This window comes from Electrona antarctica (assembly GCF_951216825.1).
Source record: "Electrona antarctica genome assembly, chromosome: 1".
Lineage (NCBI taxonomy): Eukaryota > Metazoa > Chordata > Actinopteri > Myctophiformes > Myctophidae > Electrona > Electrona antarctica.
The window spans coordinates 59,356,182-59,371,584 of NC_136806.1; the positions used below are offsets into that span (position 1 = coordinate 59,356,182).

At 41.8% G+C, this 15,403-nt stretch overlaps 2 protein-coding genes across 4 annotated transcripts; both read left to right on the forward strand.

The window, feature by feature from the left end:
- Positions 1-2,522: 2,522 nt before the first annotated feature.
- On the forward strand, positions 2,523-11,441 carry arl13a (ADP-ribosylation factor-like 13A). 3 transcript variants are annotated; one of them, XM_079522324.1, is made up of 10 exons: positions 2,523-2,662; positions 4,742-4,852; positions 4,955-5,025; positions 5,145-5,397; positions 6,456-6,561; positions 8,246-8,454; positions 9,026-9,131; positions 9,248-9,524; positions 10,003-10,119; positions 10,465-11,441. In XM_079522324.1, the coding sequence occupies exons 1-10, from the start codon at positions 2,649-2,651 to the stop codon at positions 10,518-10,520; spliced, it is 1,320 nt and encodes a 439-aa protein (XP_079378450.1). In that variant the 5' UTR covers positions 2,523-2,648; the 3' UTR covers positions 10,521-11,441. The 3 variants fall into 3 exon arrangements, with proteins under 3 accessions (XP_079378450.1, XP_079378449.1, XP_079378451.1); XM_079522323.1 differs by lacking the exon at positions 2,523-2,662 and adding an exon at positions 2,686-2,794; XM_079522325.1 differs by lacking the exon at positions 2,523-2,662 and adding an exon at positions 3,869-3,887.
- Positions 11,442-11,705: 264 nt separating this feature from the next.
- Positions 11,706-13,974, forward strand: tmem35 (transmembrane protein 35). Its single transcript, XM_079523668.1, has 2 exons — positions 11,706-11,900; positions 12,697-13,974. The coding sequence occupies exons 1-2, from the start codon at positions 11,781-11,783 to the stop codon at positions 13,063-13,065; spliced, it is 489 nt and encodes a 162-aa protein (XP_079379794.1). The 5' UTR covers positions 11,706-11,780; the 3' UTR covers positions 13,066-13,974.
- Positions 13,975-15,403: the final 1,429 nt, after the last annotated feature.

Here is a 15,403-nt window from a genome sequence, read left to right on the forward strand (position 1 = left end):
TTATTAATGCATGTGTCTGGTGGTGCAGCATTAGTAATGGTCACTGACTCCACATCCTATATACTTTGTGGAGTCATGGGGAAGTCTTAAGGCTCGTCTTAATCCAACCGGTCAGCCTTACAGCATGCACGGAGGCCCCCCACCACATACACAGCGTCACTGGCCAACACTATCAGCCCTGGGGGGTCCACTCTTAAACAGAACACAAAGCTGTGCACAATAGCAGTTGAGACAAATAACCATATAAGTCCATAATTTATTCTGACCCCTCCCCGAAAAGGCCCATCTGCCGTGACCCCTTATACAAGGTTTAAAGTAAACATTATGGATAATTAGTATGTTATTCGTCTCATGCTGGATCAAATGAGCAAGGCTGCCTGGTCACTATGCTGAGTTGATGCTGTGTGTGTGTTTCTGTGTGTGTGTGTGTGTGTGTGTACGAGCATGCATGCGTGCGTGTTTGTGTGTGTGTGTGCGTGTGTGTGTGTGTGTGTGTGTGTGTGTGTGTGTGTGTGTGTGTGTGTGTGTGTGAGACTGAGTCACTGGCAGCTGACAATGTGGCCAGAGTCCCGGATGAGTCTAGTCAGCAGATGAGGAGGTGCATGCCTGATTGGTCACCACCAGGAAAATAACTTAATGAGATCAGAACTGACAAAATACTTTTCCTGACCCGGAGATGACGTCACTCCTGTACAACAGTTTAATTTAATTATGTAAATAATGCTATAGGACACAGGTGCCAAATGTTTTCAGCAGGAGGTGCACCAAAAGATTGATGATAATTAATTGAAAATAAATTTTTGACTGTCAACAGGGATAAAGTATATGTGTGCACTGAAAACCAAAAGCTGTTCTTAAAAGTACACAAACATGATTGATAGATAGATAGATAGATAGATAGAGTTTTTATTAAAGTGTCCTACATCATAAGATGCCCAGCCCGCACAGGCTTACAAGACACTCACAAAATTGTACATATATAATGATACATATACACAAATAGACAGTTACTCATGGATACATCGTTCTCCAACGTAACTGCCATGCCTTCTCTATGAACAAATGCATGTATGTATGCACATACAGTACCACATAGGAGTAAACAACTAGTAGTAAGTAATTATCACCAGGAAATGAGTTACTTGGGTCACTCAAACTAATAGTACAGTGCTATTATTTAATGTAAAAATGGACACCATGCCAGTAAAATCCCTCCCACAAGAACCCTGCTCTCAACAAAGTCTGTAGATTGTTGAATGTAGAATGTTTCTGTGTTTCATTGGCTATCCGGTATGTAGATCTCTCACCACAGTCACTGGGCCCTGCCCTCAGGATTGTGTCAATTTGACTATTAGGCTATTTGCCTAATAGTCATTTGTGTTGTTGATTTGTGGTTAACCAGGTTGGCATTTAAAGTATCTAAATCACGTCTGAGTTATAAATGTGATTTAGTTCAAGGGCAAAATTCATCCTTCAGCTCATGTAAGTTTTCAAGGACGACAACAGTGAGCTACTAAAAATATGCACCAAGGCAGACGTTCGGTTCAATGACAACCCGTAGAGGTAGAAATCTAGAACATTTGACAATGAGTCCATCTAGTGGCTTAAAACAAACACCGCTATGTCACTGAAAGCAGCAATGTTTGCAAGCTTCACTGTGTCATGACCATATAGTCAGGTCATGAGTCATGACCTGACTATATGGTCATGACTCATGCTAACTTACTGCCTCTTATGTAGTCCATAACATAACCCACAGCTTGTAGTGCACGTGTGTATGTTTTATCATTATTTTAGGTCAATATGATTATATATTTAGAGGTAGGGTAAGTGATTTTCTTTGGTTAAAATAAGTATTAAATGCCTCTTTATTTTGATACGCATTGCTATGGTGTAGTATAGAGTGTTTAATGTTTATTCAATAACAGGAGTCTCTGTGTCTCTCCAGCTCTTTGTTAAACAGAAAATGCATTTGATCAAATCAGGATAGAGAACTCGGACAGGATACAGATTCATGAAGTGAAATTGAAAGTGATGACACAAAAAAACGAGAAACACTTATTTTAACCAAAGAAATCATTATGTACCCTGCTTTTAATAGACTAGATTTCAATTTATAATGGGTCAACTGGCTATCAGAGATCTTTTTCTTTCTGTCCTTATTCTACACGTATTGCGCTCATCCAATTCAATTCAAGGTGTATCTGACAAAGGAGCACATATGCCAGAACAAAGAAACCAAACAGATTTGTGGCTCCAATAATACCTGCAATCCGGGATGAACTTCCAGTGTGCACTCACTGTGTGTGTTGTGAGTTGTGACACCACATGACCACTGTAATCAAAAACAAGGTTATTTACTCCACTGTCGTCATAGTAGTTATGCTGCTTTCATACACAACAACACAGACACGTTACACCTCATCACACCACAGTAGACACAGCTAAGATATCCACCTTGATCTGGTCCAGTTAAAGGACCAAGCACCCTTTAAGAAAGGTAGGATTGGCTGGCAATCCCACCTAACGCCGTGCTCCCTGGATAGCACCTCCCACATGAGGTGACCAGGGCTTAGTTTGAGCCTGATTAGTATTGTAACTGGATGGTGCAAGATGTCAATTGAGAGATATACAACACTAACAAATGCATGGACATCTTTCTGTGAGTATTCCCAGAATTTATCACAGTCCCTTTAGACTTTTTCAAATTTTGCATGCCTTTCATGTAGCTTAGTGAGTGGTACATTGGAGATGCAATACTGGTTGAATTAGTGAGAATGCAAGTCTACCACAGGTAGTGTGAGTGCTGGGGAATGCTTTTTGGCAACGGCTTACATTATGATTGGTCATTATATATGAATTTGTTTTAATAATTTTTTTTATAGGATTGTTTTAGGATGTCCTGTGTAGGTCTGTGGGAATTAATTATAAAAATCAATATTATTTATTGTCACATGTTATTTTTGCTACTCATTATTAAACAAATACACTTTGCATTATAGTCTTCAGAAACTCACAGGCTCATGCCATGACTATCTTGGAAAACATCAAATAGTCGCCGTCAAACTTAGTTGATAGATGTTGTTAGTGTGCTATAATGCTAACATCTTCTCCTCCACACGTTTCACCATGCAAAGACATTTTATCCTCCAATATTTGAAGTTTGAGCACAATATTGAACCTGTGCTGGTTTGTGGTTTGTATTTCTGTGGAGAGTTTAACATGAAGTTGTTAAATGTACTGTACTAATGATATTGATAAATGTTGTTAATCACCTTTAATCAATATGATTTAGTCATCTGTGGCATCACAGGTTTTCCTGTTGTTTCTGAAGCTGGGCTTTTATTTACTTTTTAATAGACCTTTACTTCAGTGCTCAGGCTTATAGCGTGTTGTGTACCTTCTCCAGTCATCAACAGACTCGGGGTCAGTTTGCTCACCACAATGGGCTTTAGCAGATTATGGAGCCTGAGCAGAGGCAGTGATCAAAGGGCTGAAAGAACCTGCTTGGTTTGGGTTTTCTTTTTAGCACCTGTCGATCTTACACACACACACCTAAAACACACTGTCTGTGTGTCTGTCTGTCTGTCTCTGTCTCTGTCTCTCTCTGTCTCTGTCTCTCTCTGTCTCTGTCTCTCTCTCTCTCTCTCTCTGTCTCTCTCTCTCTGTCTCTCTGTCTCTGTCTCTCTTTCTCTCTGTCTCTCTCTCTGTCTCTGTCTCTGTCTCTCTCTCTCTCTGTCTCTCTCTCTGTCTCTCTCTGTGTGTGTGTGTGTGTGTGTGTGTGTCTTATGTGTTATGGCAGCAGGCTGGTACCAGCATGATGTCATCGAGAGTAGTCATCTATCCCTATTCACTCAGGACAACTGAAGACGAAAGAACTATGACTAGTATGTTAATCTAGTAGTGAAAAGCCAGACATTTTAAATTTTTAAAGAACAGGAATTAAAGGTTTTACTGCATGTACACATTACACTAAATACCAAAGTGTTAATTTACCTCGGAGTGTAAAAATGAACCCAAAATGGCTACCCAAATTGATTTTTAGTCCATACTCCATATCAGGATCAAGGAGATGGGTCGCACACACCAAGACTGTGGTTGAAAAAGTTGTATTTCAAACCATAGATATGACAAACGTTTCGGCTATCCAGCCTTCATCAGTGTGGAGTGTGACTGAATGTTGGTTCCTTTTAAGGAGTGGTGACATGGTGCAGGTGCACACAATCACCGCTGATCACCTCCTAACACACCCGGTTGATAAACACTAGTCCATACTCCATACTCCAATTTTTGTGTTTGCTAAAATATGATTGGCTAATATTTTAGCAAACACAAACATTGTTTTTTTTGGGGGGGGGGGGGGGGGGGGGACTGGTATATCCATGAGGTATAGGAGACATTATTTGGCAGTCAAAGCATGGCCTCGAGTGTCCATCTGTAACAGCTTCCTAAAACCTGTGGGAGCCAGACACACTCCATCTTTGTATTGGGCCCGGTCATGACCCCCCCCCCTGTGATGTGTGTGTGTGTGTGTGTGTGTGTGTGTGTGTGTGTGTGTGTGTGTGTGTGTGTGTGTGTGTGTGTGTGTGTGTGTGTGTGTGTGTGTGTGTGTGTGTGTGTGTGTGTGTGTGTGTGTGTGTGTGTGTGTGTGTGTGTGTGTGTGTGTGTGTGTGTGTGTGTGTGTGTGCACAAATGTGTTCATATGTTTCTGTGTCACACAAGGACTGCCATCTGTTTTCAGGCTCGAGAAAAAATGGTGGCCACTGTGCTCGCCTTCCTCACGTCAACTAAACATGTTCAACCTGATGAGCAACTGCTGCACCTGGATCTCCAAGATCCAGGAACCCATCAGGCAAGGCCAAAAGAAACCTCTTGGTTTGCTTATTAGCCTGACAATGTTTGATGAGTGATGTATGATTGATATACAATTTAAAAGATACATTTCTTTACACAGGAAGGTGATAGTTCTTGTGGTTGGTCTTGACAAAGCAGGAAAAACATCCTCTATCAAGGGAATGTTGAGAGGTATTTCAGTCACGACTTTGGAGCTAAAATAACAGATCAACAAATGAGTGTACAAAGTATGTGTAACATTGTGTATGTGCAGCTTCACAGTGTCTCAAGATTTTCTCTGTGTACACCAGTGGCCCCAGGAACGGACGTGGGTCCCACCCAGGGGTGTGTGCGGACAGAACTCAGGGTGGAGAACTACCTGGTCACTCTGCTAGAGATAGGGGGAGCCCCACAGTGGCGGCGAGTCTGGCGGGACCACTACAGAGACGTCCATGGGATCATCTTTGTGGTTGATTCCAGCGACAGGCCGAGGATAAAGGAGGTCAAAGAGCTGCTGGCAGACTTGCTGAAGCACCCACAAGTGGCAGGAAAACCTATACTAGTGTAAGCAGCACTGTTTCAAAGCTGGATGAGAGCGTCATTGTGGTTTTACAAAATATTATAGGATACACGGCGCACTCTAGTGGCCGTTGAGAGAAAAACAGGAGTAACTGTGTGAACTAACTTGGTAAGAATAAGCAAGACACAAAATGTACACAGTATTATCTGCACCAGACCAGACGACCCATGGCTGGCAATTATGTTTCAGGCCTGTCCGCCCGTCCCTCCGTCCGTGTGTCTGTTTGTCTGTGAACAGCTAATCTCTGGCACTGTTGGACTGATCGGCATTCAACATTGCACAAAAGGCATACATACTCCCTAGTCCCTAGACCAAGGAAGTGCCTCTCAGGCATTTACAATAGGCATATATAACTTGCCGCTTCATGTTTTGTCCAAATAACTCTTGAACCGTAGGTCGTAGGTCTACAGTAAAAAACGTTTGACTACCAGCCACTACTGTGGCTCAAGAGGTAGAGCAGGTCGTCCAATGATCCATGGGTCGGCGGTTCGAATCCCGGCTCCTCCTGTCTACATGTCGAAGTGTCCTTGGGCAAGACACTGAACCCCAAATTGCTCCCGATGTGCTGGTTGGTACCTTGCATGGCTTCCGCTGCAATCGGTGTATGAATGTGTGTGTGAATGGGTGAATGTAATGCACAATCTATGTAAAGCGCCTTGGATAAAGGCGTTATATAAATGCACCATTTTACAATTTTTTATTTTTACCAAAGTTGGCAAATCCTGAAAGCTGATCTGATCGAACATTTTGGCCATTTTGGCCATGCCACAAGCAACTCCCATATAGCCTATAGGGCCCCGCCAATTTGTTCCTACTATTTGTACAGTTTGTGTCCAAAACTCATACAAATCGGTAAACATTATCTCTGGAGTCATGTGATCAAGATGTATCAGTCAGATGTTTCATATTCCATTATCATTGGCAATGATTTTAACTTTGATATTTGGCCAACCCGGCCTGGCAGAGATCTGCGCTCCGAGGAGTTTACTTTTCTAGTCTGTTATTGTGATCGGCAGCATTGTCTTTCTGTTTAATTTTCCAGGTTGGCCAATAAACAGGACAAAATGAATGCTTTGCTGGGAAGTGAGCTGATCGAGATACTGTCTCTGGAGAGGCTTGTTAACCAGAGCCGCTCACTGTGCCATATTGTAAGTATTGTCCTAAAACTGTACTGAGATCTTATCAATGAACCCATCAAACTTTATTTACAGAATAAACTAAATTAAATATTAAAATAGACAATTCAAACGGACAGAGAATACATAAAATAAAGATTTGAAAGGAGATTCGTTGTTTCCAATTAAATTCAACTATTTAAAAGCAAACTTTTACACAAATGTGTTTTGAGTTGGTGTTTAAAACTTTCACTGAAGTTGTCCTTAAAGTCAAAGTCGTACAATTTGTCACACATTTTCACGCAGTGAAATTTGTTCTCCGTATTTGACCCATCTCTTGGAGCGGTATGTGAGCCGCAAGGAGCGGTGAGCTGCAGCCGTGCCGCGCTCGGGAATCATTTGATTAGTTTATTTGACCCCCCAATCCAACCTTCGATGCTGAGTGCCAAGCAGGGAGGCATTGGGTCCCATTTCTACAGTCTTTGGTATGACCCGGATGGGGATCGAACCCCGACCTCCCAGTTTCAGGGTGGACACTCTAACCACAGATCAAGGAGGCTTAGATTAGAGTAGCAGCTTCACCATACAGTAACTTCAATTTCAACTCAACTTCAACTTTATTTGTAATATCACATGTTTACAGGTGTTTAAGAAGTGTGAATAATCTTTTCATACAAGTACCCATCATTTGTAGTTTTCAGGGAAAAAAAGGAACAGAAAAGACAAGGAATACAGTGGATCTTTGTCTTTGTTTTGCCATCGAGAGAAGTGGATCTGAAGGCTCTTCCAGGGACAGATTTTGGCAGTTTATCAATAAAATAATCAGTCTGTGTGAAGCTTTATAAGCAAGTCATCTTTAAATCTATTCTAAAACTAGGACTCTGACATTTAAAATTCTGGCAGTGGCATTCTGTTTTATAGTCTTTTTTTGGCAGGTAGGCTTGAGAGCAATTTATTACAGACTAGTAGTGCCTATACTATTCTTTAATACTTGATAGTGCTGTTTTGGTCATATTCCTTATATTGTTGCATGAGGTGTTGTAAATTTGCAATTAATTGTTAGCTCAGTGTCTCTCTCTACTTCTGTTTTATCCTGGTTAACTGGGGGGGGGGGTTGATTGATTGATTGTTTATTTATTTGGGTTTATAAGACACCATTTCACAGTTGCAATTACAGCATGTTTTACATTACATCATTCATTATATTACACCTCGGATGTATACAGAGTACTCTGCCTTCTTTCCCAAGCTTGACAGATAAAATATGCTACAACGAAAGTCCCTTTGGCAAAACATACATTGGGTAATTTGAATTGAAAGCCATTCGGGTCTACAGTTGGAGGCCATCGATATTGTCCTTTTCTTTTTGCTGAGGTTTGCGTGATCTGCGCAAAAGGACAGTTAACCCATTTTGGGCGGGAACCCCTTTTGGTGTTTTAAACATTATGTTATAATTTAGCTATTGAAAAATAGCAGATCTACAAGCTCATAGCGGATTTATAAGGATTTTTTTAAATTTTGAGGTCAGGCCTAAATGGGTCAAATGATAAGGGACAATATCGGTGGCACCCAACTGTATATAGACAGATATACAGAATGACAGGCTGACTGCCATGAGATTGTAGAATGCAGATACACAAATTAGAGAAGCCGAAATGAAAGCAATGAATGAAATAGACTTTCCTTGATTTGACAGTTCTCTTCTGTCCCTTTTCAGGAGCCTTGCTCGGCCTTAATGGACCTGCGTCGCTGGTCAGACAGGAAGACCCTCCGGGGTCTGCGCTGGCTGCTGCGCGCTGTGTGTCTTGATTACCCAGATCTCTGTGCCCGTATCGCCCTGGACAGCAGGGGGCCTTTGATATCTGAAGAGACACAAAAGCAACGTGGGAAATCGATGAAAGACCACAGAAAATCCAAGGAGGAGCGGTGAGTGAGCGTTGTGCACATGCATGACAAGTGAACTAATTAAAGATGGAGTGCCACAATTTTTGTATTTTTTCCAGTTTTTCATGTGTTTATGAGGTGACAGTACTTCATTAGACACCCTGGAGTTGTTTTTATGTGCAATGGTGTATTAACTTTGTATTTAGGGTTTCTTCCTGGAGGCTGAACCCTTGACAATCAAACGGGCCAATGAAATAAACCGTAATATAGTGACACCACACTATCAGCCCCTCCCCTAACCCCTCCCCCTTTATCATACAACTACAGTTGTGGGTGTGGCTTCAGTTCAGGTGGATCACCACCCATCACCACCCACCAGGCATACTTAATGAACTGGTGGGCGTGTCCACATAAAAGCATGATTTTAACAAATACTGTACACTTTTTGGAAAAAGTTCTTCCCCCTTATATTGTAATAATACCTGATGATCATGTTTTAGGGTGGAAAAAAATCGTGGCACTCCATCTTTAAGAAGAACTTCGGTATCCCATAAAAAAAACACTACACAATTGTTTGATATATATTTCATAGGAAATATTTTCTCCCCTTTAGAAAGCGCTCCAGTAAGTCTGAGCTTCGCCAATCTCACCGGACACAAGACAGAGAGAAAAGGTCCAACGCCGGAGACAAACTACCCATTCAAAACATTCTACAAAAGGTTAACACCAAAGTTTGTGCATGCGTCTGTCTCTTAAATCAGCAATATTTCAAGGCATGCGCATTCTCATGTATTTTTATTATGATGATTGCTGTTGACACATATTGATTTCGCAGGAGCACACACTAAAGAAGAAGCTAAAGAGGAGGACGAAGAAACGAACAAAGATCAAAGTCAACGAAATGGATAAAGACGTCGTAGAGAATGAACAAGAGCAGGAGGAGGGTGAAGGCCATGGCGGTGAGCGAGAGCAACTGCAGGGACAGAAAGAGAAAGCCAGCAGTGCTCTGATTCCCCCGAAACGAGGCAAAGTCAAATGCAAGGCGGCGACGGTGAAAACTGTGGATGTGCCGGAGGAGGAGGCACCTGACAACGAAGAAAAGGCCTCTAAAGGTGTCTATCGATCAGTTCTCCGACGTTCTTAATCCATTTAGGCCTGACGTCAAAATTTAAAAAATGTCTTCTAAATGCTGACAGTTTTCTGAAATACCTGTGTTTTTTTATCAGTGGTGCTCAATATTTCATGTCGAGGACACCAAAAATTATATGTAATATGCCGCCGACCCCCATCTGAAAATGTGTTGTTCCAGGGACTCCCCCAGATGCAAAGATTTGAGTTAAAAACGTTAGAATATATATTCAAAGATTTGCACCACATGTTCACGACCTTTCAAAAATAGCAGTCTACAAGCTCGTAGCGCGCCACTCGGTGACGCGCTATGAGCTTGTAGATCTGCTATTTTTCAATAGCTAAAGTATAACGTAATGCTTTAAAACACCAAAAGGGGTTCCCCCGTGAATGGGTTAAAGAGGCCTATACATATTCGTAATGGAAAAATAATGACACATCTCTTTCTTTTATCTCATATAGCAAAGGGGGAAAAGAAGAAAAAGAAGAAAGTGGTGAAAGTAAAAAGGAAGAACAAGATCACTACAGAGGAGGTGCCTCCAGGTTACACACAACCCGTGGACCTGTCTGCCACATTTGGTGAGCCCCAGCAGCCACTTCATTAGTCTCCCCTATAGAGGGTATGCGCATGCTTAAAGTGAATGGCACATCGAGTGGCAAAGCGAGTGGCAAAGCAACATGCAAAGTGAGTTTAACATTGTTTAACGTTGTTTAATGCAATCAGATAGGACTTTTCTGTTTGGATATATGGGCTGTCAAGGCCAGAAAGTAGTTTTTTGCCACTCGGTATAGGCATTCCTGCATAACTTCCGGGTTTGATGATGATGTCACGCGCATACTCTCTATACTCAAATGACAATGACACTGTTGCATGGACTCCATGATGAAGTCCAGTCTTTTAAAAGAGTATCTGTTTCCTGACAGATCTTTATCGAAAAGCCATTCTGGCCCTGAAGGAACGTCAGGATCAGGGCCAGTGAAAGGGGTTCCTGCTGGGTGAGCCATGCCATGCAGTCCCCACGAGAGAGGATGTGTGCCCTGCTGCAAAGGATACAGGCCAGCAATGATCATGGTCAGATATGGTCATGCTGCAACACGCACGCACACACGCACGTGCACACACACACACACACACACACACACACACACACACACACACACACACACACACACACACACACACACACACACACACCTGAACCGATATAATACATATATAGGCATGAACATAGGCTAGTACATATCCAAACATGTGCAGGTGTTGGACTGTACATCTAAGACGATCCTTTTGAAACTTCTCAAGGGAACTTTCAAAGCCAATTTTAGTCTGGACTGTAGATCGTTCCACGACCGAGGGCCAGAGAAGGCCAGACATTTTTTTTTTACCCCCCTCGGATTTGAATGCTGGGACTACACCACAGCCAAGCATTTGACCTGAGGTTGAGGCCATTTTGGACCAAGTCGAATTTGGATGAAATGTAAGACGGCAGGTCACCCAGAATGGCTTCATAAATTAAAGTATGCCAATGCTGAAGCCTGCGAGATGCCAATGAGAACCAACCGACTGCAGCATACAACGTGCAGTGATGTGTTCTGTGTATCCGTTAACAAATCCTATTGACAAAAGAAAGCTTTCAAGTTTCAACTTGTAGGCTACATTTCTAAACTGTTTGAATAGTTGTTTGTCGATGTTTGTACGATTTTGTATTATTATTATGTTGATTGAAAGGGAAGCATGTTTTTTTTTTATGTGTATATAGTTTTTTATAAACTGTCCAAGCAATGAGTTTTCCAGAAATGTATTAAACATTATGTGTGTATGGAATTATAGGCTACAATAAATATTCTTCTGTCACTGTTTTGTGTTTTTACAGGTCTAATAAAATGAGCATATTGTTTTATATCATTCTTATTTTTTTTTATTGTATTCACTATTATAGTCACGAATAATTTGTATTCGTTTTTTGTTTTGTTGTTGCCTCAAGTGGTTTTGAACTCATTCAGTTTCAACAATTATAGTCTGACTGTAAAGGACGGAATAACAATAGATGGGACAATAGGGACACCACGGGGGAACACGCAACTATTCGGACATGATTCGGACCCCCTACATCGCCATTTTCGTCGCTCATCCAGAAGCCCGTCCCCCTTATTATTGGCTCATCTTCACGGTGGCAGCCAGTGCATGATTCAGTGGATACATACAGCTGCTACACGACGGTGGCGTTGGGACACGAAACATGGCCTCGCCAAGGACAATAACTATTGTAGCCCTTTCGTTTGCTCTGGGTCTGTTCTTCGTCTTCATGGGAACCATTAAGCTCACCCCAAGACTAAGCAAGGATGCGTACAGTGAAATGGTGAGTAAATGGTGCCGTCTCAAACTGTAGATGCACAAGGAAATAAAGGCCATTGTTCTGCATTGGATGCTGCAGACGCGCGGTACGAGGCTCTCACTCACTCACGCTCCAATAATATGCGGCGATGCTGACCCAAATTCGCAAAATCTAGGAAGAGAATTACACTCCGTACAAATAGTTATAAATAACATATTTTAGTGAGGCGAGGTGAGCGATCAGGGCAGGCGCCTCGTCTTACAATTCTGAGGCATCCCGATTGAACCTGCTAGCCTATACAGTTAGCTTACAAATTATTCCCAATTAGCCTATAAATCTTAACAGACCATTGTGTTGATTGTTGGCTTTGGATAACGTTAGCTACTGTATTGAAAGAAAAAGCAATTACACATCCGAGTCAAATCAATAGCCCAATGATACCTTAGTCTAGATACATTAATTCCTTGTTAATCTTGTAGCTAACTGATATCGATTTACAATCGCCCAATCAACAGTTTTATTTAAAAAAGTGCAGAAAACAACATTCTAACCGCAAGACAATAACCGAATAGTAGTAATATAATAGCCTCCTTTAGCCTGCTACATGTGCAATGGCGACGCACTGGAGCCAGAGATTCGAGCAAATTCTACGGTGCACCTGCTGGTGCTGATGTTGAATAGCTCTCGCGCGTGTGTGTGTGCGTGTGTGTGTGCGCACGCACTTTAATGGAGAAACACTAAACTTTCACAGCTTTTGTCCTATCAACTGAAATATATGTTCTACTAATTAATCGAAACATTATTGTGTTCTGTTTTCCAGAAAAGGGCATACAAGAGCTACGCCAAGGCTTTGCCAGGCCTGAAAAAGATTGGCATAACCTCCGTGCTGCTCCGTAAGATCATTGGCTCATTGGAGGTGGGCTGTGGTGTGGTTCTTACCCTGGTGCCGGGTAGACCCAAAGACGTGGCGAACTTCCTGTTGCTGTTGGTCATGCTCGCCGTGCTCTTCTTCCACCAGCTGGTGGGAGATCCCCTGAAACGATACGCCCACGCTCTAGTGTTTGGTATTCTGCTCACCTGCCGACTCCTCATCGCCCGCCAGGGTGACGACCGACCAGAGAGGGAGGAGGGAAGCAGGGAAGAGCAGCACGTTAACGATCAGGAAAAAAACAAGGTCAAGCAGTCCTGAGCGCACATGTTCCCACTTTGGACCGGGCTACTAGCGAAAGGGAACCACCCGGGTGTTTCTTTGGATCGTTGGCAATACTGATTCTGAAAGGGAAACGGGTCACCACCAAGAATGGCGCAGCTCGTTCACATCCGTTTTTTGTGCCGTCCCCCTGTTGGCTGACTGGTTTTTACAGATTACTCTCACCCACTACTCTGCACTCTGATCGTAATATTGGTAACTCTTGGGTCTGGTCCGGTACATTCAATAACGTACCTGTGGACAATCATCCCTGGAAACTGTAACGAGCTCGGTTCATTGTCACACTCTGGATGCTCAAGTCCATCCCTCCGTTCTTCCTCGTTTTGTCCCTATTTATTTCACAATTACAATGTATTAAAAATGTGTTTTTTTTTTTATGTTCACAATATGAAATCCGTTTCAGTGTTTCGGCTACAAGTTGATTTGAGAATGCTGTTTTACATGAATTTGTAGACTGCTCTTTTTTTAAGATTTTTTTTTTATGTTGTAGAATATATAATGAAGATTTGAAGTACATTGTTTTACAGTTGTTCAAGCATGTTTATTTGGCATTTTATGAATTACAACTAAACGAGCACTGCTGAAAACCTTTAGGACTACTTCTACAGTTCAAATATATTGATGAACCACTGATATTTATTTTTTCAGGGCCGTGAAATGAGGCTTTCCCTCAAATTTCCTTACATTTTAGAGCCCCCACCCCCCCCAACCCCAACTCAGTGAATACTTTTCCTTAAAATGCCTAGATCATTTCAATTAGAATTATTACATTGAGGTTATAGAGCTGAAAAGGACAGTGAACAGGTGCTGTGCCTCAGGTGTCCTATACTAGCCCAAATTGAATTGGATTTTACAATTTTGCTGTCAATGAATAAAGCCTTACATTCATTCATTGTCTCGTGTGTGTGTGTGTGTGTGTGTGTGTGTGTGTGTGTGTGTGGGGGTGTGTGTGTGTCCGTGTGTGTGTGTGTGTGTCCTTTGATCCCTTGGGGGAAATTCAGTCGTCAATCAACTTGTAAAGACACAGGATGATGGATAGAGAAAAGGAAATACAGCTAAGGGTAGCAAATAAAAAAACATACGTGTATATAGTTGTCCTAATGACGGAGAGAGAAAAAAAGGTCATTCTCTGGGGTTGGGAAAGGAGTACCAGACACCAGGTTCGTACTGAAGAAACGACACAACTTGCCTGGCACTGCGCCACAGACTACTAGGCAAGTGCAGTGCATGTGGACTGCTCACTGGCTGCACTGCATTGTACTGTACCTTACTGTAGCCTAGTAAAGTACAATTTATGTACATACAAATGTTATAGAATATTGTTAGAATAAAAATAATAAACGTTGACAAACCCCCCAAATAGTCTAAGCAAACACACCATGCAACATTAGTCCCTGGACCGAGCAGACTGGCCGTCAGGCAGGGCTTCTGGGCACGAGTCTTTTGTTCTGGTATATCTTCCAGTACCCCAGGGATAAGCCACCCCCAGAGTAAGAGACAGAGGCCCCCCAGAGGCACATACATACATACATAAGCTTACAAGGTATGCCATCTGGTGGCCAATAAACCGAATACAAATCTCAGAATGTTTAAGTTTTTAAGGACCCATTTTTAGGCCAGTGCATGAATAGAGCATGCTTTTGCCTTTTTTAAACCTCACCTATTTTAATCACATACATACATACATACATACATACATACACAAGCTTGGACTTTACAAGGTATGCCATCTGGTGGCCAATAAACCGAATACAAATCTCAGAATGTTTAAGTTTTTAAGGACCCATTTTTAGGCCAGTGCATGAATAGAGCATGCTTTTGCCTTTTTAAACCTCACCTATTTTAATCACATACATACATACATACATACATACATACATACATACATACATACATACATACATACATACATACATAGCCTACATATACAGTAGGCCTACATTGATTGATTGATTGAAATATTTATTAACAGTTTGCAGAATTACAGTACATTTCAAGCACAAACTCAATACAAAGGCTGTTAACTGTGAGTGGACGACCCAAATAAGCATTACACTTGTTTACAAGAGGGTCCACCATGTTCAATTCATCAAAACATTTAGAGACGTACAAATAGACACGTCTATATAGACAAAGAACAGAACAGGAATTCATCATAAGGGAGGTAAAAAGGGAAAAGAAACATATACAGTGAGGGAAAAGGGGGGTATACAGTGAGGGAAAAGGGGGGAACAGTACATACATACTGTTAATATAGCATTCAATCAATCAATCAATCAATCATTAATCAATCAATCAATCATTAATCAATCAATCA